Raw genomic sequence first — 27,721 nt, 5'->3', positions numbered from 1 at the left:
CTGTAATTTTATCTAATCCATCTTTTCTCTGTGCCTAATGTATATTCTTGTATTTCTTAATAGGTGTTTTTTTTAATGTTTATTGTTTGTGTACTTTTTTGTATTTTATTGACGTAAGAATGCTTGAAATAAAATATAGGTGTGAACGTAAGTATTTCAATAGGTTTAATTCTCGCTGAAACCGTTCAACAGTATTTATTCTTATTTGTGATAAATTCTTACATGTTTTTCCGAATTAGAAGTAAATTAACTCATAACGATATTTTCAAAACATTTTGCACTATCGTTTTTGTGTACCGACTTCATAGAAAAAAACCGTATTATGTAAAGACATCATTAAGATTTCAATAATCCTTCCTCGTTGTCAATCATTATTGATATAAATATACAGATGAATTAAAATAACTTAACAAAACGATAGAATTCTAACATTTCTGTTAATTTCAAGTAATTTTCGAATCGCCCTCGCGTTCGATGTCCGTTTATTGGTATATTTATGGCGCATAACGTCATAAACAAATGAATGGCGAATGATAAACAAAAGCTACTCACATTCTGCAGAGCCTTGTCTTTCTCTTCCAGTTTGGTGTTGACTTGCATGAGAGCTTCTTGAGTCTGGTCGAGGTCATTCTCAATATTTTGGATCTTCTTCTGAAGAGAACGAGCTTCTTCCTCGGCCTGTGTTTAAAATATATCACATAAGTCAATCATTATTAATCATACAAAATAGGCACTACAAAAAAATATTGCAAATTATTTTCAATGTATTTATTATTTTGTTATTTTTCTGTTCCATTTTCTATTTTTTTTTTTTTAAATCGTAATCAAATAAGGCAAATTACCGTTTTAAAGAAATTTAAACTTAAATTCATGTTAAACATTCTTATTCTTGGGATTTTTTAATGTCTAATTTTTGTTTGCACGAATTATCATTATTTAACTATTTGCACCTAGTGGTCCAAAGGGCACTACATTGGAACGCCAAATCGTCGTTTTAGTTCGTTTTTGTCCAACAGACCAAAGCGCCAATCTGCAGAAATAGAGGTTTAAAGTTTTTTCTACGAAATAGGCATAAATAATGACCACAAATAAGGGCAAAATTTGTTGAAAAACCTTTTAAACAATTTTTTTTAATATATTGATTTAATTTGAATTTTATAAATAAAGGCTTTCTTAGAACTCCTGTATACTTAACTCAACTTCGTTAAAAATGGTATGTTACACAAAAACGAACTGAAGCGACGAAATTTTGCGTATTTTGCTCATCTGTTAAGTAAGGTAAAGGTGATCAGTTTAACGTTTCAGGTGCCAGTCCAAGGACTAAGGAAAAAAGGGGAATTTTTTATTTTATTTATTTTTTTCCTGTCCTTCAATAGTATTGCCATTATGTCAATTAACCACATTAATAAGGTTTAATTACAAAATTAAAAAAAAAAAAATGTTTTTATAATTAACTTAATAATTTCAATATTGAGACCCTTTTCAATTAGTTGGAAATAAATACATGTGTTTTAAAAATGGTAATAAAATTGTGATAGAGCGGATTTCAAACCTCGGACATCTGTGAGTCCGCGACACTACCACAAAATTACGACCTGATTAGATCCTGTTTAAATAAAAACAACAATCAATAAAATAAATTGTTTTTGATATGAGAAAGTCTAATAGTTTTCTTTTGGCTGTCTCTAATAGAGAACATGAGATTAGTCTTGTGTGAAGATCGATGTATAATTTTTTGTCTTATTCAATATGCGTGGTAAATTGTATCACGCATATGCAGTAGTAATTATTTAGGTTAATTGAGTTACTCTCAACTGTAATGTTCACAAAATGAGTTAATTTCAGAGGTGGTGATGCGTGATAGACACTACACGAGTATATGTGACTATGAAATATGCTAAGCAATGAGATGGTTAGTAATGAATCCTTATTAAAAATGCACCATCTTCATAAACAACAATAATCCATCAAGTCTAGAAAACGAAGGAATGTATTTAAGATTAACATATAATAAAAAATATAAAAAGTTGTAAAATGAATATATCTATGTGAACATGCATCTTATTTATCTAGGCACACAAATGACATAATTACATATTCATACAGATCGTCCAGATCATTGGTAAGACAACTCAAAAAAGGTGTTTTTGTAACATAATGAAATAGAACTAGAATCCTGGAAGAATGTTTTCGACTCGATGGTAGTTATTCTCGGGGAAAATGAAACCGAGTGGAGATAAGTCCGCCACCACCACGCTTGAGGTCCCTGATTTGATTTGATAAAAAAAATATAATTCAGCCATTAACCAAAAATATTGCATTTTAAGTGAGCACGTATGTATGTATATCTATCTAACATACAAAGAACTCTTTTGAGAAGGGTACATGGATCACTAGGCGTTTACAGAGCTTAGGACTAGGCTAATTTAAGTGATAACATACACTATTCAACGTAAATATTTATTTCAAAATCTAAATTACTCGAATTCTTCCATCTGTCGATTTTTTACTACATTCGCTTCCTTAAAAAAAATATCAATTCCTATATCTGTCAGTACCTTCTAATACATGTCCGTTTTTCAGTTCAATAATGAAGTTTGGCCATACGAGAAATTAGATATAAAAAATATATTCTTGCGCGCGGTATAAATTATCAAATTGTAAGGCGAAGTTTCTTAAAAATGCATGAAAAAAAAAATATATATTTCAACTAAAACGAACTACTTTGAATGGCGCTGATCTCACTAGTTCTTTTTAATCAACCTTTGTTAAGTCAGCTGACCAATCAGCAGAACTCGCCGGGAAGAAGGGGAAGAAAACTTGTGACTTCACACGCGGACTTATTTGAAAAATACAAAAGTTTGAAAAATCATAGCGCTGATATTACGAGAGATAAATTAAAAAAAAAATTTTTTTGGCTTAACTTAATAGTCTGCGAACAAATAAAAAAACCACTAGATTTCCTCATTCAATTGGGTACTTTTCTACCAAGAATTCGACATACCCAAAATATTAATACGTTTTGTTTGCCTTATGATGACTGTTTTCTAATAGTGGTGACAACGTTGGGGTATTTCCGAACTAGCACTTGTGGTGTACGACAGATTATATTGATGTGCTTTATAAGCAAAACATTGCACAGTATGCGCAGAAAATGGACTGTGATGACGATTATGCGTTAGTTATGATATATTAGAAAATATTAGTGAGTATGTATATTTAGGATTAACTATCGATTGCCATTTTAAATGGGATGCTCATGTACAAAAACTGTGTAATAGACTTAGATCAATAGTTGATAAAATGTATATATTGAAATATTATGTCCCTGATAGTATTTTTATTAATATCCCTACAGAGAAGAGGTAGAATTTTTTCAAATTCAGGATTATGGATATTCGAGCGTTGTGACCTGTCATTGGCTGGGTTAAGTGGCCACTTTACGTACTACAACATTCCCCATTCCGCTTATTAGCGAATATCGACACAGGTAACATTTTTGATTTTTTGTATATATGTTATTAAATGAGAAACCATTCACAAGCGAGTTGGAGCGCCATCTATGTATCCCTGATAGTACTTTAAGAATAGTTTATTTGTCACTTTCAGAATCAATTATAAGATACGCTTTAACCTCGTGGGCTTTTTCCAGTAACTCAAACATAAACCTTGTACAGAACTTACGAATTTCAATGATCAAATTATTAATTAAAAAAAAATTGTACTGTCAGCGACACGATATCCCAATATCCTTATTGTATAAATCTATAAATATTTTATCCGTTAGAGCTTTTTTATGGTTCAAGCTGGTTTCTCAGCATGCGTCTCTATCTGAATATAGAAATAAATTGGAGCATGTATTTAATGGACTTAAACACTACAACGACCTACCTTACTACTTGAAAACTTTTAATGGAGACAAATTTAATATCAATCTGAAAAAGCACATGATGACTGAACTAACTAGACTAGACGAGACATAAAATGACTAGACAATATTAAATTTCTAATGTAACCCTAACGGGTTTTTTAAAATTGTAAATAAATAAAATAAAAAATACTCGGTTCACTAATGTAGATGGACTAGCTCTCCCTAAATTCAATAATAAATACGGGAAAAGAACACTAAAGTACAATATACCTAAAATGTATAATATGCTCCCATTAAATATTAAAAATCAAAAAAACTTATCTGGCTCAAGAGAAAGATGTCTACTGAGAATCTGGCTTTTATAACGTGGTTTTTTTATATTAAGGTTTTTTGTTTTTTTCTTTTTTATTTGGACAATTTTTTATTTTCGGTGTACATATTTTTCTTTTTTTCCATAGCAATAAGAGTTTGTATATGTTTATAGAATTTAAGAGATAAGATTAGGTATATGTATTAGAACTTAACTATAAGCACCTGCTGACGAACTGTATTTTATGCCGTTCAGTAGGACAGGAGTTCAAGTTAATTTTTGTATGCTTTTGATAAATAAATAAAAAATTAAAAAATGTGCAAAATTTTAAGCGTTAATTTTTGGATCCATTATTATGCGGAAAATGTGTCAAAAATAGAGATGCCACGAATATTCAACTACTACTCGGCCTATTCGGAAACTTTTTTGAATATTCAAATACTAAATCATGAAAAAAACGAACTGATTACTCAAAAATGTATCTATTTTGATAACAAATTATTACTTTAATACTTAAAATCTATCAGTGGTAAGTTGTGATGAAAAAAAAGAATTTTTTCAGCGTATGTTAGTAGCAAACGATTGCGCTTTTCCTCAAATAATACCTCGCAATATTTTGTTGTTAGGTGCACAGCAAACACACAACCAGTTTATTATTTTCACTACAAATCTCGTAATGTGTAGTTTCAAATAGGCGATTTTTTAATTAAATGGTGCAATGATCTTCAACTAACAAATAATTACCAATTATTATTACTAATAAGGACTATCAGTAACACAATGTGATGTACATAATAATGAAAATAATAGGTTACGCGCGAACGCACACTTTTTTTGCTGAATATTCGGCGCTTCAGCCGAATGCGTACACAACTATTCGGCCAAATCACTATTCGTAGCATCTCTAGTTGTAAATAGACAAGAACCAAGAAACTGAGTCAGCGACGCGACGCCGACAACTAGTTTTTGGTAGATCCATTGTATTAGGTAAATGTTCTAAAGACTACATAGTACATAAAGAGTTAAAACTAGTGGTCACCTTCTCAGCCCTAAGATTAGCATCCTTGGCTTGCTGTTCGCACATGAGCGCGCGGTCCATGGCGTTATCCTTCTCCAGCTTCATCGCCTGCATCTTCTTCTTGATCGCGTCCATTTTGGATGTGTTGTTTTAGCTCTTTGTTTGATGCAAAAACTAAAAAAAATAAATATCAACAGTTATTCACCACTTGAAAACAACACTTTTCCTATGCAAATATTAAATTAGTCCGTATAACATTATTCCCAATGACACGTTTTCTGAACTTGTTTTTTTTTGTAGACATATTATACAACAAGTTGACAGATTCCGAATTTAGTTACAAATTTGGTTCGTACATTTTTTTTCTTAAATACGCTTGTGGATAGTACAGGAAAAAATGAGTAGCATTTTTCGTAGATATAAAATATGAAACATTATATCTGTACCTTAAAGGATAAACCACGGGAGTCGCATTAAACGAAATGTTCAGGAAACGAGATTTTGTGATTGAGCAATTTCCAAAACATAATAACTTTTCAACCGAATGAGATAATTTCAACCTAAAAAGAATTTTAAATGTCAAACAACGATTTTAACGATAAAAATAGTACGTTTAAAAATAGCGAATCTGGGGCTACTGATGTTTATCGCATTAAAACTATGTGGATATCAGATTTTTATTTCAACTTAAAAAAAACTTTTTTACGATGAATTCGAGTGAACTTTGGTGTTTTATTTACGTATAAAATAGCTTATTGCGATAATTTTTGCATTTTTAACTTTTAAACGGCTAAAAATTGACTCCCGTATTTTATCCTCTAAGGTACACACATTATTTCAAATAATATTACAAAAAGTGGTAAAATTGAGAAAAATAATTTAGTACACTATAATTTTCAGTTGAGTTCATTTGAAAATCTTTTTGATGAATGAAAATATGGCGATATTATATAAAGTAAGCATAACATTAATTATTTTAAATCCAAAGGTGCAAATCTATTCGTTATAAGTTGTTAATTAAACAAATATGTGAGTTGTTTAGACGATAATTTTATTCGGCTAAAAATAGGCATCATTTTCCATGTTTGAAAAAAAATTATGTAACTAATCCAAATATTACTATACTTTTATTTATATACTTTTATTGATAGACTTATCAAGTTGTGACATAAAGTATCAAAAACATTTTAAACCGCTCTCAAATAAAGTTGAAGAACACACACGTCCTTGTTCTACGATCCTTCCTTCCTTCCGGTTATTTTCTTTAAATTGTGCCTGTATGTATTAAAAAGTTTTATTTTTATACACGCCTCCACTCGTTTGCGAGTGATTTTGGGTCTTAGAAACAAGAATAAGAAATTTAAAGAATATACGCTCCAGTGAACGACAAAAAAAAACCGTACCCACGAAAAAATATAGTACAATGTGAGGTAGTTAAAATCAGTATGAAAGAGTTATGTGACAATAAAATATTATTACTGTCTAAATTAAACGTAAACATAACATGAAATTTTGGGCCAAAATATTATAAAGATATGTGTTTACCATTTTTTTAGGACTAAGTCCGTTGGTAAATAAAGATAATATCTTAGGGCAATATCAATTTTTAAAAATTTAGATCAGAGAAAACAAAAAATGACAAATATTAATGTATCGTGGGTAGATTACAATCATTTTAATTATATCATGATACAAACCATAGATAATTTGCATTTTTAAAAAGAAATATAAATTAATTTATGCAAAAATAAAATTAAAAATCTAAACTATACTATGACGTAAAATATAATAAAAAATACGTATGTAACTGATTTTAATAAATAAGATACATTTATTCTTTAACAAAATATCATAGAAGGTTTAAAAAACACACAACAAAAAGTACACATCCTGAATTTTATATTTTTAGATCTGTATTTGTATTACATTTTTTCATTAATACGTTTTGAGACAAATGCATGTTTGTATTCCCATGAACTAATTTATTATTGATTCTGGAATACTATAAATTCAAAGAGAACACGACACAAACTATTTTCTTTAATTAATATATTTCTATTTTTTTAAAATAAATAATTTATTTTTTAAAATTTGCAATTAAAAGCCCCCTGAAATGCCTAATTTAATGACTGCTCTTATTATCTTATTGTAAAAATACTGTCTTGTTTTTGTTTTTTTTTCATACCGCAACTGGCGGAGGCCCAATTGCATTGGTGAATTACAGTACACAACACCCAGGCTTAAGCAAAATAACTTTTTTTTTAGTTCTCACCAGGAATCGAACCCAGAACCTTACCAGTGTGAGTCAAGCGTCTTAACCTTTACATCACGGAGGCCACCAACTACATTTCTGCTCCATTTATTTTTTGAAAAATACGGCAATTAAAAATGATGAATCCATACAAGACAGAACAAACAATTTTGAAAATTTACACATACGTTCATTATAAATTCATTTTTCAACTGAATAACGTTTTAAATAATTGCATTAAGATCAAGACCGTGAATGATAAATCGAGATTGCACATTAAATTTATTCGATTGCATTTTGATCAGAAACGAAAACACGCCTTTCTTTTCACATTTTATCATAACTGACAATAAATACGCATTTTATATTTTTTTAAATATGGATAAAGCATTCAAAATTATGTTTCGTAACTGGGGTAACGTGCTGAGAACCCTTTTCAACGTACTTTTTCAATGAACTAGTAACGTCACTCGCTGAGTAATTAAAAAAATACAAAACGTGAAAAAATCATAGTGATGATAATACGATACATAAAAATAAAATTTCGACTTGGTTCGATAGTTTTATAACAAATAATTAAAACCAAGGATTCACTGTAATAATTTGTTTTTTATTGCTAATGGTTAGTATAATTCCCTCTGTCCCATTCAGAAATTTTACTAAAATAAAATATACTATCCTTACTATTGTATTTTGTAGAAATTCTACATAAAAACCCTGTAATATTAGTAAAACTGATTAACACTATTTCTTCTCTTTATCTCTCCATTTACCTAACCTTTCATGATGGATGTAGAATGTACGGCGAAAGTGAGATGAACTTTAAGCTCTTTCTTCCACTCCAGAATAGCTCACTATAATAATTAAACTATAATAAATAAAACTCCCGTTGATCGCCTTTTCTCTTACACCACTTACAATACATACATTAATATTATTATTTTTATTTAAATTTCTCTTCTGAAATTTGTATTACTGCTAAAATCGCTTTAGTGAAATTTTATCGACTACTCTTGGTTTAAAATCTTCTCCTTATATTGCCTTTTCAAATTTTAAAGATTACTTGCTATACCTGTTATTCTTTCTTTTTTCTCTGCTGCATTGACATGTTTTTATACTTTAAACTACTATTAATTACTTAAATTATATATGTATATAAATCAATATATTGCTGCTCTTACTATAATGTGTCATTAATTTTGAATATGTTTTTAAAATTGACTTAAATTTACTGTCTTATATTTCACTTAAAGATTCTCATCGTTTCTTTGAATCCCTTAAAATATGTATGTGTATATTTATGTTTTCCCTTTTTTAAAATGTTATTACTATTTTATTTTATTTTTACATCTGAGCATGTTTTTTATTCTTTATTTTAATTCTTAATTTTTAATTACTTTTACAAATTTTCTTCATTTTTAATATTATTTCCATTTGTAAATACTAACTACAAGCTACAAACTTTAAAATAACTTTTTTGCTTAAATTTTAATTTACAACTTCCATTTATGTTTTTTTTCCTGCTCTTTTTTGTATTTTCATTAATAACCTTACATGTAATATGGAAACTTCACTGATCCATTAGAGTTAAGTCTAACTGTGTATAATATAAAACTTTGTAACTGTACTGTATGTTTCCTAAATAAAAGAAAATAAAAAAATTACGTACTATATCATAAAACACTGTTTCAGTGCAGATAACTTTAGAAATTATGCATACGAACCATTAGTGATAATCAAATCATTTTTAATTAGCTTTTCGAAATTATTCGTTTACTATTAATTTATTAGTTTGAAAGATGCAATTAATTGGTATGAAGCTTGTATATATAACAACTATACACCTGAAATCGTGAGGCATATAATGTTTAGACAGCTGATTATCAATAATGAATGACCGTAATGTTTTATTTATCTATTCAAAATGGTTATTACTGTGTTCTTATTCTGACACAGAAGATAAGCATTTATGGCATAAACATCATTCATCTTCAGTAATATGACAGTGAATCAGTTTAAATAAATATCTGCAATTGTAATACTTTCTTGAGATATCCTACGCATTTTTGCTAATATTGTAGACGAATGGTCGATCTAATGAGGAAGTTCAGTGTTATTTTTATTTTTTATTATTTGTTAATAGACTATTAAACTAAGCCAGTTTTTTTTAAAACTATGGATCGTATTATTAGCGCTTTGATTTCTTTACGTTTTGTATTTCAGAAACTACTCGTGTGACTTATTATTATATTGGCGGCCTCCGTGGTGTAATGGTCAAGACGCTTGACTCACGCACGGAAGGTTCCGGGTTCGATTCCCGGTGAGAACACAAAAATTAAAAATGTGATTTTTCTCAAGCCTGGGTGTTCTGTGATGTAATTCATCACTGTAATTGGGCCTCCTGGCCTGTTGTGGTGCAAAAAAAAAAAAAATATATAAAATATTTAAAAAAAATATTACTTATATACCTAACTTGATGCCCATTTTCTAATAGTGAGTTATTTACAACTCGTCGAAAATGGCCCTCAAAATGAAATATTTGGGTAAATCATAAGAGCGTAATTATTTATTTTATATTTTAAAAAAATAAAAAAATGTAGCACATAAAAAATATTAATTGAATATTTTTTGCGAGGGTTAGTTTTTAATACAGTTTCTATAAACGGTGCATAAACCCTACTGTGATTTGATGATTTTGATAAAATTCTGAATAAAGTTCTCAGTGAAACTTCGTAGTTTAGTTTTACTTTTTTATTATTTTGACCAACGAGCGCTTTCGTCTAAGTAGGCATCTTCAAGACTGGTCTTCCAGTCTCTCACTCTACTCTCCTCTTCCAGTCTTGAAGATGCCTACTAAGGCGAAAGCGCTCGTTGGTCAAAATAATAAAAAAATAAAATTAAACCAAGAAGTTTCATTGACAACTTTATTTATAATTTTATCAAAATCATTAACTATGGAGTTTTATCAAGAAATATCAACAAAAAACATCAATATTACTGTGATTTGATATTTCTAATATGTTATCTTATTGTATTAATTGATATTATGTACGTATTGCGACAAAAATGATTTTTTATGTACCGTCCAACATGAGATTGTTTTTTTAAATCCTGGGATTGTATAACGTTATTCATTTTTATATCTGTACATATCAAATGAAGTTACATATTACATAATACAGTAGGACTCTGTTTATCTAAACTCCAGTCATCCGGATTGCCAAATATACGGATCGTTATCAGGAAATAAAGAATGAAAGTGATGTTATAAAAACAAATTAAAAGGGCGCCGGTGTCAAAACAATGAACGTTTAATGTAATTCCAATAATTCTCTGAATTATTAAGTAGGAGAAATTGTAATAAAAAAAATGCGTTTTCCTTCAGAACATTGCCTTAATTTAATGGTTTATTCAATTATCCGGATTTCTCCATATCCGGGTTATGTATGTCACTCATTAATCCGGATAATTGCAGTTTTACTGTCCTCGTATATTCATGAAATTATTGTAGCTTTTTAGGTTTAAAATGTATTAAGTTATTATGTGTTGTATAAATAAATACAGAATTGTGTGGCGTTGTACAATTTTTTCTCATGTCTACAAAGAAATTGTATAATTAGTGGTCTGTTGTTGTCCAAGAGCCGATATGAAGATAATTAAAATCTAAATAAGATATTGTCAGAATTCGAATATTTACAGCCCAATTTCAATGTTTAAAAAAATATGTAAAAATAACCCAAATTCTCTTCATAAAAAAATAAATATGTAATTCTATAAAAAAAAGTTGCAACTACAATATTTCAATATTTTTTTGAAGTATTATATTTAGAAGCTATAATGTTTTATGTAGAAATAAAGAAAAATATCACATAATTTATTTTATTTTAAATACATATATTTCTTTTCAAAAACAAAAAAGTAAGATTTTGCTGGAGCTATTTTAACGTTCTATCTATTATCTTTAAATCATTAAAAAAAAATTTAGTTCAATACTTAGTCTTTATATGAGAATCTATGTACCAAAGTTTAGTCTAAATTTGAAATGGCGTAATCTGGCGGTTGAAAAGCAATTATATTTAAGTTATATAAAACTTCTAAATATATTTTTTAGAAGAAATACCCATATATTTTTTTAATGCATTGTTTTTTTCTATTGCGTGTTTTGTAAAAAACCTTATTTGAAAATGACGAATTTGTATGATTTCCTCATTTTTCACGGGTTTAAATTGACTACAGCCTTAATGAACAAGCATTTGCTTAATTAATTCTTAATTAGAGACAAAATACACATAAAACGTTTGAATGACGATCGGCCATCTTTGAAGAGAATTGAGTGCATTATCGAACCAACAGAGCATAAGTGGTGGAAGAGATTTCGTGACGTTTTCATCGCTTTAATGTATTTTTTCCATACAATTCGATGTTCTGCGTATTCATTAGTGCGCAAAGAGTGGTGTGTTCCTTGCAACTTGCAATACGCTTTATATAGGTGAAAATATGCGGGAAATGGACCGAAGAAATGTGCGTGTGTTTAAAAATCGAATATTTTCTCCAACACTAGAGCCTATTAACGTTTTTATTTTAGTTGCATTTGTGTTAACATAAGTTGTGTTTGTTTTTTTTAAATTATAAAATGAGCACCAAAAGGAAAACAAAATGGCCAAGGTTCGCCATTCGAAATATTTTTTATTGCTTTACTAGATGTTGTGTTTGATTTTTATTTAAAGAAACACATAATATTTTATTTGATTACAAGTCTTCAAAATAGAATGTCAAGTTGACGAATGTGAGAATTTTCGGCACCTCTTTCTATTCGCAAAAACTGCTAAAGCCGAGGATAAAAGCGAGGATGTTGAATTATTAACTAATTTGTTGTAAAATCATGAAGGCGAATAATACATTACTGGCAAATGTGCTTTTTTGCGTCCTCTTTTCTTCATTTTTAAAAAATGGGCACAAAATATCGAGCTATAATCGGCGGAACAACGTATTTTTGGCGAGTTGCGTTTTTTAAAGGAATAGTGTTCTTTATTAGCCTTGCACAAGTGTTTAAAATATCATAGCTTTATAAAATTCACCTGCCACATTTAAGGATATTTATTCAATTTATTAAAAGAAAACAACAGCCATTATAACAAAAAACAAATACAATATTTACTAATAAACCAAAATTATAGGCCAATTATTGTTTTCTATGTATTACTCCGCATCATACCACTCTTTGAAAAAAAATATTTACATATTATTTTTAAGCTAAGTAAAACAACGTAACCGACGACAATGTAGGCAGTTACGCTAGCTCGCACCACTGTCAGAGTATAGGCAAAACAGCGTTACCGCCATCTTAAAAGCAGAAGTTTTTAAACAATTTGGCTGTCATTTCAGTATTAGCAGTAAACAACCATTATAAATACCATTTACTGAATTATTAAAAAAAAAAATATTGAACAAAAATAAAAAAAAACCTTCTCCAGCACAATTCACTATTTGTCGCTTACGTTGTACTGCCGATTGAGGCTCGATATGTTAACACCCAATAGGTTCAAGTTTGAAGAAAATATTTTATGAAATGAACATGATGTAATAATTAATTTACACTATTTTAAATATTGCCAAAGTTTATTAGAAAATACTGGATAAATATTATATGCTTTTTTTTTAAAATTGTATATCTTGGCGTTTACTGTCATTTTTTTAATTTTTCAATAGTCTAGTAACAATACAAAAGTCTAGTAATCATTGTAAACTGTACTGCATTTACTAAATATTTGCGTTGCGTTATTGCAATTTTCATAAATATTTTAATAAACATTTTTAACTATTCATAAATAACTGTAATAGAAAATGAGAATAAAACTAAGCCACATAGGTTCGAGTTCAATTCCCGACATAAAATACTTTTTTTTAGAAATAATAAACATTTGGGTCCTTACAATTTACCCAAATATTTTAATTTTGGTGGCCATTTTCACCGAGTTGTAAATAACTCACTATTAGAAAATGGGAATCAAGTTATGGTAGACCGGGGTGCGAGCCTCGGACTCCACAGGACCATAATCCGATACATACTTTTTTAAAGCAATAAATATTTGTTTAAAAAATGTGGTTTTTATGAATATTATATTATGAATAAAACATAAAATACATGAACAAGAAATTATACTTACAAGTTTTCATTTGGGCCGTACATAAAAAGAAAACACGAATCTTGGCGTCACAAAAACCAAGGCCAAACACGTCGCGTTTTTCTTGCAACGTATTTTTATTAAATTTATTTTTTACAAAAAAATTCTGCACAATATCCATATTGATTTTAAAAATACAATTTATTATTCTATATCCTTTCCATATATTTTTATAGGTATTCGTAGTATGTGATATTTCAATATTACTATTATACTGGAATGGCGACCCAGAACAGGCAGAAGAAGAAGTGTCGGCAGGCCTCAGGTGAGGTGGTGATGACATAAGATGGGTTGCAGGAAGTGGTTGGATGCGGTTGGCTCAGGATAGAGAGACATGGAAACTTAAAGGGAAGGCCTATATTCACCATTGGACGAGAGACGGTTGATGATGATAACTGTTTTATAACTTCAACTTCTCTATTTGTACTGTTTTTGTCGTAGATTGAATTTTATAATGAAGATACCAGTTTCGAAAGATGTCGCGAGAGCGATGGAGACAATCACTGGTTACTCGAAATTGATTAATCAAAGTATCACTCGTCTTTTATTTCTGTAGTAAATTTTGATTGAATATTGAGATTACAATGTACACAATCTATGTAGTGATGTTTTTTTGTTAAAAAAATCATTTAAAAATATTCGTTGTTCACCTACATGTTAATGTAAGGCAAAATGGCGGATAGGTACAAATACAAAAGGTAAATTGTTATTTTTAGTCTCATTCATAAAATATTTCGATACGAAAGAAAAATATTCGCATGCGAGTCGCCATAATCGAAACACGTTTTAGTGACCTTACACGCACGGGATGAACCAGTTGTGCAGTATTTTGCAATAGCCATATTGCACAATCATATTACGTATACATAGGGTCAGATGGGGAACAGTTTAACACGGGGTACACTATAACAGTAATAATATCATATTCCCCGATATACGGTTTCCTCCCTAGGGAGTTGTTCATATTTAAATTTTATTAAATATTGAACTATAAAGTAAATACTGACCTCCTCAATAAAAAACCGGTCAATGCGGAATTGAGAACATACAGACATCGGGACATATTTAAACTGCCTTTATTTTCAAGTAATACAACACACATGCGGGCCACATGTGTCGGGAATATTTATTATAACGTACTGCCGAAAAACAATATGGACATTTTTTATGATACTCTCCCAACTTTTGCGAATAATCTCTAAGGAATAAATCTGCGTTTATTATTACAATTACATATGTACAACTATTTATTTTATTGTATTGTATTGAATAAGAAATTGATAAAAGCAAATTTAAAAAATGTAATTCTATATATTTTGTATAATTCTATAATTGAAGTTCTACATGCATATGAAATTGCATAGACAAATATCTACATGTTTCTAGTGTGTATCCTTATAAAATGAAATTTAAAAAACCGCTCACCTGATTTGGGAATTGTGACAAAAACAAAAAGCATGTCTGGGGTTGAAATATTAAACACCAGTACAATTATCGATAATATTAAACTTGCATTCGCTTTCAAAACTGGTTACCTACTACTTTTTATGGTGTATTTGGTTTTATATGAAAGAACTGTCCATTTGATCGTATGTAAAAAAAGTTCATTTTTGAAAATTTGTGACATAACGCCTGCATTATTTCATGTCTTAAATTCACTTAGTTAATTCAATTTAAAGGATAAACTTTTTATTTACTGTTAGAAAAGTGTTCATTAAATAAATAATGATTTTTCTAAAATTAAATAAGTTTAATTTTTTTCATGTGTACTTTCGCTCTTTTTTGCGATAAAAATATAATTCATACTCTTATTTATTCGTTTTTTTCACATTATAAACAATAGTAAAAATAATGTGTCCTCACTGGGGTTACCCTTGCCGAGGGCACTTAAGAATATACTTTTTTACATGAGAGATTATACAAGAAAGACATAAACATTAACATGTTTCATTCTTTCTTTTCCTGTTTAATTAACATGTTTAATTATTTAACAATATAAATAAACATTTATTTTTAAATTAAAAATTGTTACACTGTTCCCTATCTGACCCTTCTCGAATACAGCGTTGCCAACCTCCATCAAGCTAAAATCGGTAGATTCAAAAAAATAAATCGGTAGATTCGTTGTCAGCTGAGACAGTTTCAATAGATTGCTCCCAAAATCAGTAGATCTACCGAAAAATTGGTAAAGTTGGCAACGCTGCTCGTTTACAATATGCTAGTATGCATGTACGTGTATAACTGTCTACCCCAGTTATAAATTTAAAATAAATTCTTCCCGCCAAGGTCGCCGTTGAACGAAAATTTCGAACGCAACGTGAGAAGTTGCATTTTCAACGATAAATGCTTTTTGCCATGTACGTAATAATTTAATTGGCATAATTTATGCAATACATCGACTTCGGTTTCGGCTGAAAATCTTGTTTCGGTCGGACACTGACAAATTCCTTCTGAAAACGCAAAAAAAAGGGATACAGAATACTAAGTAAATGACTAACGAATGTCCTTTCATTTAAAACTTTCATCGTAATAATAACTCATGTAAACTGTATTCGTGCGTATTCATCTACTGAGTAATTTAATGACTAGTTAAAAACACTTTATACATGATTGTTCTAGTAATGTGGAAATTCAGTACATTTTGTAAAAATAGACGTTGGTCTCGTTGCAAAATTAAACTTAATTAGTGTCACGTAAATGGTAGGTAAATGAAATTAGTAAAAAAAAACACAAAATGCAAAAATCGTCTTCGAATATAATAAAATGACCACATTCTGTAATGATTCATTCTTAGTTATAAAATGTTTTTTGACATTTCTATATTAGATCAAATCAATTAAGTTTGGAGTACAAACTCACATATAAAAAAGAGCGGTAATTTGAGTACCTGTTCCTAGCGTAACTTTACTAGTGTAAAATTGAGCACCTTACCCTCAATATTGTTGTGAAAGGTAATTGAGCATGCCGGTCATTTCATTCGCCCTTCATTAAAAAAATAAATTATCATGACTTATTCCTTTAACACAGCTTATTTAAATAACGTAACATTGAAATAAAACGTATTTTAAAATTCATATATTATATTCAAAACTCTGTATTAATAGATAGGGGCGCCATATTTTATGGAAATTAGATTGTACGGTATCGGTCTTGTCCGCGCATTCAGTCAATTTTTAACTTCCCTTAGAAAAATAATATTTTTTACATAAAAAAAATAACACAGTAAAAAGGACGGGTCGTGGTCCCATGGGTAGTGTCGCGGACTCACTCCGGATTAGGAGGTTCAAGGTTCGAATCCCGATCTACCACTTGTTTCCATTTTCTGACACGGTTTTTCACGACTAAAAGAATATGGCTCCAAAATTGAAATATTTGGGAAAATAATCATAAGGACGCAAACAAATATATATTTTAAAAAAAACAATAAACAGCGGAGAAGTCGAAGACGTGCTTGGCGCTACCATGCATGGGATACCAGGTCCCGGTTTGACTCCCTATAAGGTCGATAAAATGTTTTTACACTACAAAGCCCCTGGACAGGATCTAAACCCTGAGTAGGCAAAGAAAGTAAAAATTACACATGCACTCATATGCACTGCAGTTGATAGAAAGATAAGAAGAAGGGTCTTAGAAAGACCTTAAAAGTACTTAAAATTGCATGACAGGCGCTGCGGCGCAGTTGGTTAGACGGCCAACTGTGAAACTGACAAAGCGGGCTCGATTTCCGCTAGTTGCAAGAAAAAATCCATACAATTTTTTTTCTTAATACAGAACTTAACTCTACGAGAAATTGGATAAAAAAATGTTTTCTTACGCTCGTTAAAAATTAGAACATTAAATTATACGACAGTTTCTTGTACGAAAAAAATATTTTAGTAAAAACGAACTACTTTGAACGACGTCACTAGTTCATATAAATCAACTGACGGTAAGAGAGTTGTGACAGATTTCCGATTTACTTACCGTCAACGGACCGATCGGCAGAACTGACCAAGAAGAAGCGGAAGACAACTTGAGACGTCACAAACGGAGTAATTTCAGAAATACAAAACTTTAAGAAATCATACCGCTGATAATACAATACATAGAAATAAAATTATTTTTGGCTCAGTTTAATAGTCTTCTAACAATTTTTTTTTTATACCACTGAATTTCCTCATTCGTCCGGGTCTTGTGGTGTATTTTTCATAATTTTCTTCCGTATTACGACGATGAGAGGAGATCTTTCCCACCTGCTGACAATCTTTGCGGGTTATTCCTTTTAAAAAATAAATTTCAAACAAAAGACGACTTGTGTTTTAGGAATGACCAACTAATATTTTCCAGACGCATAATAATGTGCTATTTTATCTCTATGTTTTTAACCATCTCACGTTATAGCCGAGTGTAATGTTTATATAAGATAAGAAACATGTTTTTGATATTATTAATTCAGAGAACTGATGTTACGTTCTCGTCATTTGAATCCATTGTTATCTAATGAAAGACGGTGTTAAATATTATTATTCTAAATAATAATAAATAATGATTTATTCACCTACCTAAGAACCTACATGGGTGCAGATAAAAACTACCATAATGTAGATCATCTACCTAAAAAAAACTAATATCTTTATACTATACATCTATCAAAAACTTATTGATTTAATACCTCAATTGATTTATATTTTATTATATTACAGTATCTATCATTTGGCCTTAGATGAACAGCGTTAATGATGAAAAAAAATACTGTCAAATGTATAGAATTTTATGTATTTGAGAGTATTTTTTTGTTTTGAAATATTTTCATTTATTTATTTATTTTTTTTTTTTTTAAAAAGAAAAAGAAATATTTGCGTTCTTATGATTTACCCAAATATTTAATTTTGAGGGCCATTTTCAACGAGTTGTAAATAACTCACTATTAGAAAATGGAATCAAGTTGGGGTAGAGTGGGATTCGAACCACGGACCTTTGGTCCGTGAGTCCGAGACACTAGCCACGGGACCACAACCCGATCTATCTATTTATTTATTTAACACTTTTCATACATATACTATTTATGTACAGATAAGGGCGAGCATATTGCCTTAAGGCGATTTCTTCCAACCTACCCAAACCGGTCAGTTTGAGAAAACTACAAATAGATGAACATATTTTATACAGAATCTTATAATTCTATACTATGAAGAGAGGACATGGGATGGAAAGGAAAGCAGAAAAAGAAAGGAACAAGTATACAAAAGAGGTGCCTCAAACATTAGTGGGTAGATTATTCCACAATCGAGCAGCTACTGCTGTGAAAAAGATTGGAGCGGTGAATGGGTATTCAAATGGTTCTCTCGTAACTAGAACGAAGAGATAGTCCACGTTGTCATAGAGGTTGGGAGAGCTCTATCAGTTAAACAGGTGAAGTAAGATTATTGAAAATGTTGTTAAGAAGTGATAGAATGTGAATGTTTCTTCCATGCCTGATACTGAGCCAGTGTAGTTGCGTGCGGTATTCGGTTGTGTGGTCAAATTTGCGAAGAAAAAACGAATACAAATATTCTGCTATTGTCTCAACTTATCAAACAGTGAATTAGCATCTGGATAACATACATTTGCGTAACATAATTTATTCAAAATTGTAAATTCAATGTGGGAATGCCCTGAACTATTATCTATCATCAACTTCAGGGTGCCTGGAAGAATGACTAGATAGGTGCCACCGTTTTGTAGCAACAATTCACGGACAGTGTATACTTGTAATGCCGTATTAAATAGACTTCATGAACTTGGCAATAGTTATTCCCACGTATCTGATATATTTAGTGTAGGGTATTGTTACTATAGAACAAACCTTTTGAACTTTTTCAAAGATGGTGAATGGTTATTTTATTTATTTATTCTTGCATTTCATAATATATAAATACAGTTTTTTGTTCACTTTGCCTAGCTGTGTGAAACAGTACTTATGATTTTCTTATAGTATTACTGTAGAATGTTTTATTATTTAAACTTTCTACTGAATACGCTGTATAATTTTTAGGTTAATTTTTTAAATATAAATCTTGTATAATTTTTGGTTTAATTTTTTTTTTATAAATCTTGGGTATAAGGAAATTCATGTTTTAAAAAAAAATACTCAGCCAAATACATTTATATTATAAATGTTTGTAAAAGGCAGATTCGCAGTTTATGTTTATAAAATAAAATAATAAATGAAATAATCATTCAATCATCAAATATTATGTACCTAAGTCCAGTTTTTAAAATAATAAATAAAAAGCTAAGTCCTTATTTTGGAGGCTTTTCAGTAGAAGTGAAAGAGAGAATATGCAAGGAAGAGAATACGTAAAATACACCACAGCACCAAGACCAGTGGAGAAAAAATCTTTCTAGTATTTTTTTCTTGCAACTGGCGGGATTCGAACCCGCGACCGTGACACCAGTTTCAAATTGGTCGTCTAACCAACTGCGGCACGGCGCTTGTCAAATGCTTTGTAAATATAAGATCTAAATTTCTTGCAACAAAGAGGGATAACATTTTTGAGAAAGAAATATGGAAGTCTAGGCATTTACAAGCCTTATGACCTGTCATTGGTTGGTTTAAGTGGTCACTTTACACACTGTGTAACATTCACCATTCTGCCTACGTTTACACATCCACATTTCCTCAATTCACCCATCTGTTGACTTTTGTGAAGTAAAAGAGCTGAAACCTTTATCATGTGGGTGAGATTCATCCGGCTGAACCATTTCACCTACTAGGCAACGCCTGAAAATATTTTGTAAACTTTTGTACCAGCAGATGGAAAAGTTGAGGAAATGTAAATATTTAAACATAAGCAGAATGGTGAATGTCACACAGTGTGTAAAGTGATCACGTTAAACCAATTTAGATCTAAATAACTCTCTTAAGAGAAAATTCAGCATGTCTACAAACATTTGGACACACTTAAAACATTGTTAATGGTAAGATCTATTTATTTATAAAATATTCGAGTTACGACTTTATTTATTTAACCATAGCTTTATGATGCACAAATATTATTCATTTTAATTTTTTTAAGATAACCCGTTTGAAATATATGATTTATTGCATCGTTTCAACTCAAATATGTCAGTTTCTTGCGTATATTTGCTAAATATTAAAAAAATGCATTACGGTTGAGACACATCCATAAAATGGCAATACGACTATACGACTCACATAAGTGTGAGTATAAAATATGCAAAAAGGTTTGACCGTAGATGACCTCAGGAAAAACGAGAAGAAACGCCAAATCGTCCCTTAACCCCAAAGATATTTCAACAGGTAGGTACCTACTATTCAATTTAGAAAATATGTATACCACACAGCCTTAAAATGTTTTGTTTGAAATTTTAAAAATATAGTTATTTCATAGATATAGATTAATAATATATTACAAAACTGAATCATATCGTGGGTATACTGGCAAAAAACGTTAACTCGAAAATATGCGGATTTGACTTAATGATGCAGTTTTGTAAAGTTTTTAACGCTCTACATAATGGCAAAATTAAATTTCATATATCTGTAGTTTTAAAAATAAATCTAAGGTTAAGTCGTATACCGGGTATTTTATTCAGGCTAAAAGTTTTGAATAACTTAATATTTACTTGATATAAAATTAAGAAACGAAAAAATTAAAAACACGCTCTTAAATGAGCACTAAATATCTTACTATATTTAAATAAATTTTTAAAAAGTAGAATTGGAACAACACTAAATGCTTGATTTCTCAAAACAGGGATTCGAGAGTTAAAACTTTTTGCCACGATATAAAGACTGAAGATATTCCGAGATGCAACTTAGGTAACTTGATTCAAGTCACGGGATTTAGTTTTAAACCAAGATGAAACGTGGATGACATTTCAATGCATGAATTGGCACAGATTCTCGCAATGAGGAATGAAAAGGCTTGAAGCGCGGATAATTTAGACGCACGACAAGTAAAACTGAAAAGTAAGCCATTAGAATTTAAGCGGGATTCATTTGAACCGAGTCAACTTATTAGTCACCAGTTGAAGTTTCGTGTTACGTACATATTACTGTATTTTGTGGCACTTCCACTAAAAAAACATACTTTAATACATTGTCTTTTATCTTATGAGTATCAATGTACCTCAGTTATTTTTTTTATTTTTATAAAACTTTTGAGTACAGTAGAACGCCTTTTATTAAACTTCAGTCATTCGAATTGCCAAATATCCAGATCGTCATCAGGAAACAAAAAAATAAAGGAGATGTTATACCAACTGAAAAAGGGCGCTGGCAACCAGCGCATTTCTTTGTCAAAACATTTAACTTTGCAGGACATGTTTAATAAAGTTTTTTTGAAATAACGTCTGGCACTCATTACTGCGGATAATTGGAGTTTTACTGTACATGTTTTATTATGACTTTGCACACCATTCATTCAGTGTGTATCAATTAAATTTTAAAATAAAATGCTTTTTTTTCAGAAAAAGGTTTTGATATTTACCATACTTTGAAAAAATAAATTTATATCATTTCTTGGCTTAAATTTTAACAAAAAGGCTTCGAAAGTAAGTATAAACTATATATTTTTTTAATAATCAAACCTCTTACCAAGCTCTTTCCTGTACCTTTTTCAATATAATTACAAGTTTTAAATTATTTTTAATTTTTTGTAAATACTTACGCACCCACACACACGCACCCTCTCCCTCATTCATTCCCACCACACATGTACCCTCTCCCTCATTCATTCACGCATACACACATTCACATACACACACATGAATACAAACGTTCTCACATACAATTACGTAAACTCTTTTCTTTTATATTATGTATTATTAGATTTGTAGTGGATTTTTTTAATTGGCTCTAGTATTGTTAATATATTTCTCCATATTTTTTTTATGTAATAGCTGTAAAAATCCCAAATAAAGTAAAATAAATAAATTAAAAATACCTTAGAAAATGTTTGTTTCTATACTCGTTATTCATTCTTTTAACAGCGCGATTTTTAAAAACGACGTTTTAAAATTGCAAAGTGGTATGTTTTCCTTACTATTTATCAGACTACAACCTTAACTATAATGTAGTTCTGTTCGTTCCCTTAATTATTCTATTATAAAATTATAAAAAGCCCTAATATCATTTTTACTAATATGGTTAACGAGATCGTCGAGTGCTCTATTTTAAAATATTTTTGCGATGTTTCTTAAACTTATCCATGGTTAACAGGCTTGAGCGGTAAACGTGAGCAATTTTCTAAATATGTTAGTAGGTACCCAATTACCGACCTGTGCAGTAACATTTAACTGTAAATCGTTGGACAATATATATAAATATATACATATATATTTCAGTCGTGATATTTCGTGAGAAAAATGTCAACAATGTTTATTGTCCTCAATGTTGGATTGATCACGATTTAAACCTTCTTTTGGCTGGCAGCTGGACAACGTATTAATTACTGACATAAATATAATATGTATTAACAAACAAATATCCAAATTACTCTTAATAAACTTCTAAGGCAAGGTTTTGTTCTTAAAATAAGCACTCTGGCTATAATTTAAAATTTGGATGAGGAAGTTCAGTGTTACGGAAAATCAGATAAAAAAATGTTTTCTTATACGCGGTATAATTTACAGCATTTAATTCTACAGCGAAGTTTCTCGAAAATATAAAATCTCTTCAATAAAATACAAATAAATGCGGGATTGAGAACATTCAGACATCGGAACATATTTAAACTGCATTTGTTTTCAAGTAATGCTACATACCACACACCTATGGCCCGCATGTGTCGGGAATATAACATACACTGCCCAAAAAAACAAATTTGTCATTTTTCATGATACTCTCCCAACTTTTGCGAATAATCTCTTGGGAATAAATCTTAGTTAATAGGTGCACTCGTACAATTTATTTTATAAGAAATTCAAACAAATGTTTAAATAAATAAAAAATAAAAAAAAACAACATAAATAATTCTATCTATTTTGTGTAATTCAATAATTGAAGATATATATGCACGTGAAATTGGATGGACGAATACCTTCAAATTGTTTGTTTTCTAGTAGGTGTGTATCTTTGTGGAAACACCTTATAAAATAAAATAAAAATATTTAAAAAATCTACCAAAAACCTAAAAAAAACACGTTAATCATTTATGTGGTGTGATAGGTTTCCGATTTCCAGGAAGCCATTTTTAGCGTGTTTTTATACTTACGGGGTTATCTTTTAAACGTCAGCTCAACTCACCGACGACGACTCGTGACGGCACGGGCGGAGTAATTTCAAAATTACAAAACTTTAAAAAAATCATAGCGATGATAATACAACACATAAAAATAAAAATTAATACTTAAAATTTCTAAATGTAAAATACCCAGATGTCATAAATTTCTAGTCCATGCTATGTTTTCCCCATAATCTTGTTTTCGAAAGGTTTAGAAGGATTTGGAACAATATTAGCATAATTGTGAATCTTAATCCAACCAATTTACAGGTCGTAAGGCCTGTAAATGCCTAGAGATTCATTCGCATTATCTCTGTTGACATGTAATTAAATTTACTTAAAAACTTCTTCGTATTTGTTGAGATATCTATATATAAGTTATTAGATACTGAGCTTGCCTAAAAATAGACATATGTAATTGTACATTGCAGACTCTATGTACGGGCAGATTAAGAATTCATCTATGTAAGTGAATTAGATACACAATCCTGGACGGGTGCTTTCGACTCGATGGCTATTCTCAGGCAAAAATCTTGAATAAGAAGATAAGTTCGCTGCCTTGTGAAGTGGTTGGCGCGTTTGCCTATCACGCTTGAAGTCCCTGGTTCGATTACTAAGAAAGTCGACATGAAGTATTTAATAAAAAGATGGCTCTACACTGTTATATTTCATATTCCTGCTGATCACCTTACTTTCTTGTAACAGATGATCGACATTCGCTGAATTTAGTGTACAAATGCAGTGTTCTATGCACCATCGGGTGCAGACAGGGGTACGGTAATGATGATTGCATTAGAGACACACAAAACGTCTGGTTTACCTAGTCTGATACGATATTATTAACAATTAATTGACTTTTAATGCATATAAACATACAACGTTATTAAGTTAGGTAATGAATAACCGCATGTAGATACGCAAGGTAAGATTTGTGTTTTAACAAGTATTTAACTATACATATATGATGTTAAATTTTTACGCTGTTATCTTGTAAAATTAATTACTTGTTTACTTTTCAAACCAGTGTCTCATCTTCGCATAAGATAATGATAGGATGCCTAAGATGCTTAGTGTATTTTTTGTGTATACCTTTACTATTACTATGTTTCATTATAAACCAGTTAATTATAATATGTAATATGTTCACGGTTAAAACATTATTTTGCTCACTTGCTCTCTTTTAGAAAATGCATCCGTGATCTGGTCTCCCTTCTATGTAGGCCGGATAAATCATATCGAATCGGTGCAACATCGTTTGCTAAGAAAAGTAGCATGGATGATTGGGCTCGAGAGGGGAAACTACACTTACGGAGAAATGGAGTCAATGTTAAAAATCTCAAGTCTACAAAAACGTAGAAATAACATTGACTCCATATTTATGTTTAATTTGCTGAATGGCTTAATTGATGTACCATCGTTACTGAAACAGGTGGCATTCAATGTTCCGATCCGCCGGTTGCGAAATAATAATGTGTTGTTCCTCGATCAACACAGCACAAACTATGGCTTGCATGCACCAATGTTCCGATTGTGTCGTATTGTAAACTCGAGACAAAATCTGGACTTTTTTGGTGTAAGTCTTTATAGTTTTAAAAATTCACTAAGATAGACCAGATCTTGTCTTGAGGTAGTAATTTTTTTTTGTCCTAGCTTTAATTTTATTTAGTTGTATTTTATTTTATTAGTGACTGTATCTAATATAAGAAATTGTATTTACCATCGTTAGAATGGACTACAATAAGTCCGTTAAATAAATAAATTCATATTTTTTTAGCTTTAGAACAGATTACTTCCTAGTTGGGCGACAACTTGTGAATTGCAAATGTTTAAATATATGTATATATCTGTGAAATGTTAACTGTTGTTTTTTCTATCGTGTCTCTTCTCTTCAATATCATAATCTCTTCAATATTTCCTCAATATCGATCTCATAATATGTATGTTTATCTTAATAAATAAATAATTACCAACGATGTTTGAATGTAGGACGTACTGAATTTGTAGCAGAACGTCAAATTGTTTCAAGAATTTAAACCATTTGTTTATCAGCTGTTTGTGTGATTTTCGTTTGACAAGTAAGGCTAAAGATATTTATTATTATCTAAAAGTCAAATATAACCTTGAGTAATGAAAGTTTATATGTAACAATACAGTTAGGTAAAGTATGCTGAATAAACCGAACCTAATATTACAAAACTTATTGAATAATGGAAGCATTTGTTCAAATACTCGTTAAAACATTGACAAACAACAAAATAATTCAGCAAAACTAAATATTTTCAGAAATGTTGTTGTTTGATCATATGATGTGTACATATATGGGCACAAATGGCTAAGTTATTGCTAAATATAATAGAATTCTGCGCATGCGTTGTAAGTTATGATAATTAAATGCGATCATTAAAATATTCTTCAAAGAATTCCAACTTTGTGAGCATATATTCTACGGAAGAGCGAAGCTCGCATCGGACTAAAGATTGCTGACCGGAAAGCCGCTATTAATCTAGCAGGTTCCCACTTATTTATTTATCTATGGCTACGTAAGTTTGTAGTTACAGACTTTAAAAATAAAACAGAGAAATATGTTCACATGCGTGGAAGAAATTCAAAATCTAGAATATCCCGCTCTTTCATTTCCAAAATGGCCGATCTTGGCAGGCTTCCAAAAGTTTTTAAAATACATTTATGCCGTTGGTTCATAACGTGAAGTTATTTTTATGTTGGAGCAGATTAATTTGTATACTGAATCATATTACAGTATTCGTTCACATAAACTAGAAAGCCCATATTTGTATATATTCTCGTATAATATGTATATATAATAAATATAACGAATTATTTAGGTGTCTAAAAGTCATTTAAACAACAAATTCACCTCTTGTCTATTGTGGTAGGTCCACTGCTATGCGGAGCCCCCGTTTTTATGAGAATCTCGCCGGTTTCTTGTTATTAATGTTCGTTTACTTATAACTGAGACTATCAATATATTTGTTCTAAAACATAAATGTAAAATAATTTGAACAATGTTCTCTAGAAAGTTATTTTCTAGTCATAAAGTATAGAGCGATATAATCTACAAATAATAAATTTCATATTTAGATTGTTTAAGTAACTCAATAATAACAAAAAATGCACCTTTAGATTTGAAATAACTGTGTTAATACTTACCAAACTCCAATAACAACGTTATTTTAATTAACAGAATAAATAAATATTTTAAAAATACTTCACAAACTACACAAAATCCTCGTTGAAACAAATAACTTTTATAACTATACTCCACTTTTAGCCATTAAAAATATTATTTAAAAAATAATACAAAACGCTAAGACAAACTATATTTTCCGCGGCCAGTAATTTATTTTTTCTACAATAAGTGCCGTTTTCGCGTTAATTTGCACTAGAGATTACTACGGAACAAATATTTGAATTTAGAAAGATCGACGCTTTAGACTTCAGACAGTTACTTACGTCAAGAGCTTTGCTCTGTGATGCTATCACCTCGCGACTGAGTACACGACTGTCAGCTCCTTGGCGGTGTCGACTTACGAGACCCGCTAAGGGCATGAGCCCCCTCCCCTGCCCCCGCGCCGCTCCGCGGGAGGCCGCGGCCCGCAGATGAGCTCCCCTGCGCCGTTTCACCAGAGGCGGGAAAATTGTGCAGATTTTATTCTAATGACGCCATCTTGCTGAAAATTGATAATAATACATTCTAACACGATATGTCCAAATCTAAAACAATAGTAATCATAATTTTTTATTAAACAATTATTTATGAAAAAATATAATAGTACTGACTGGAAGAGTTCACAATTCACCAAAATAAACATATTTTAATAAATTATAAGGTTTAATGACATAAGGAAACCATATTTCAT

The 27,721-nt window shown here is 30.3% G+C and overlaps 1 protein-coding gene across 8 annotated transcripts in view; it reads right to left on the bottom strand.

The window, feature by feature from the left end:
- Tm1 (tropomyosin 1) overlaps positions 1-27,423 on the bottom strand; it is a 99,289-nt gene extending 71,866 nt beyond the window's left edge. For all 8 annotated transcript variants that reach the window (XM_088225552.1, XM_088225554.1, XM_088225556.1 and 5 more), the window contains exons 1-3: positions 27,315-27,423; positions 5,221-5,373; positions 553-678 (exon numbers count right to left, since the gene is read on the bottom strand). In XM_088225552.1, the coding sequence (XP_088081678.1) occupies positions 553-678; positions 5,221-5,334 (240 nt within the window). In that variant the 5' untranslated portion in view covers positions 5,335-5,373; positions 27,315-27,423. The remainder of the gene's footprint in view (positions 1-552; positions 679-5,220; positions 5,374-27,314) is intronic.
- Between the last annotated feature and the right edge of the window lie 298 nt (positions 27,424-27,721).

The sequence above is a fragment of the Micrasema longulum genome, unplaced genomic scaffold, assembly GCF_059751315.1.
Source record: "Micrasema longulum isolate JH-2025_06_02 unplaced genomic scaffold, ASM5975131v1 h1tg000371l, whole genome shotgun sequence".
NCBI classification, from domain to species: Eukaryota; Metazoa; Arthropoda; class Insecta; order Trichoptera; family Brachycentridae; genus Micrasema; species Micrasema longulum.
This window is presented reverse-complemented; position numbering and strand designations above follow the sequence as displayed.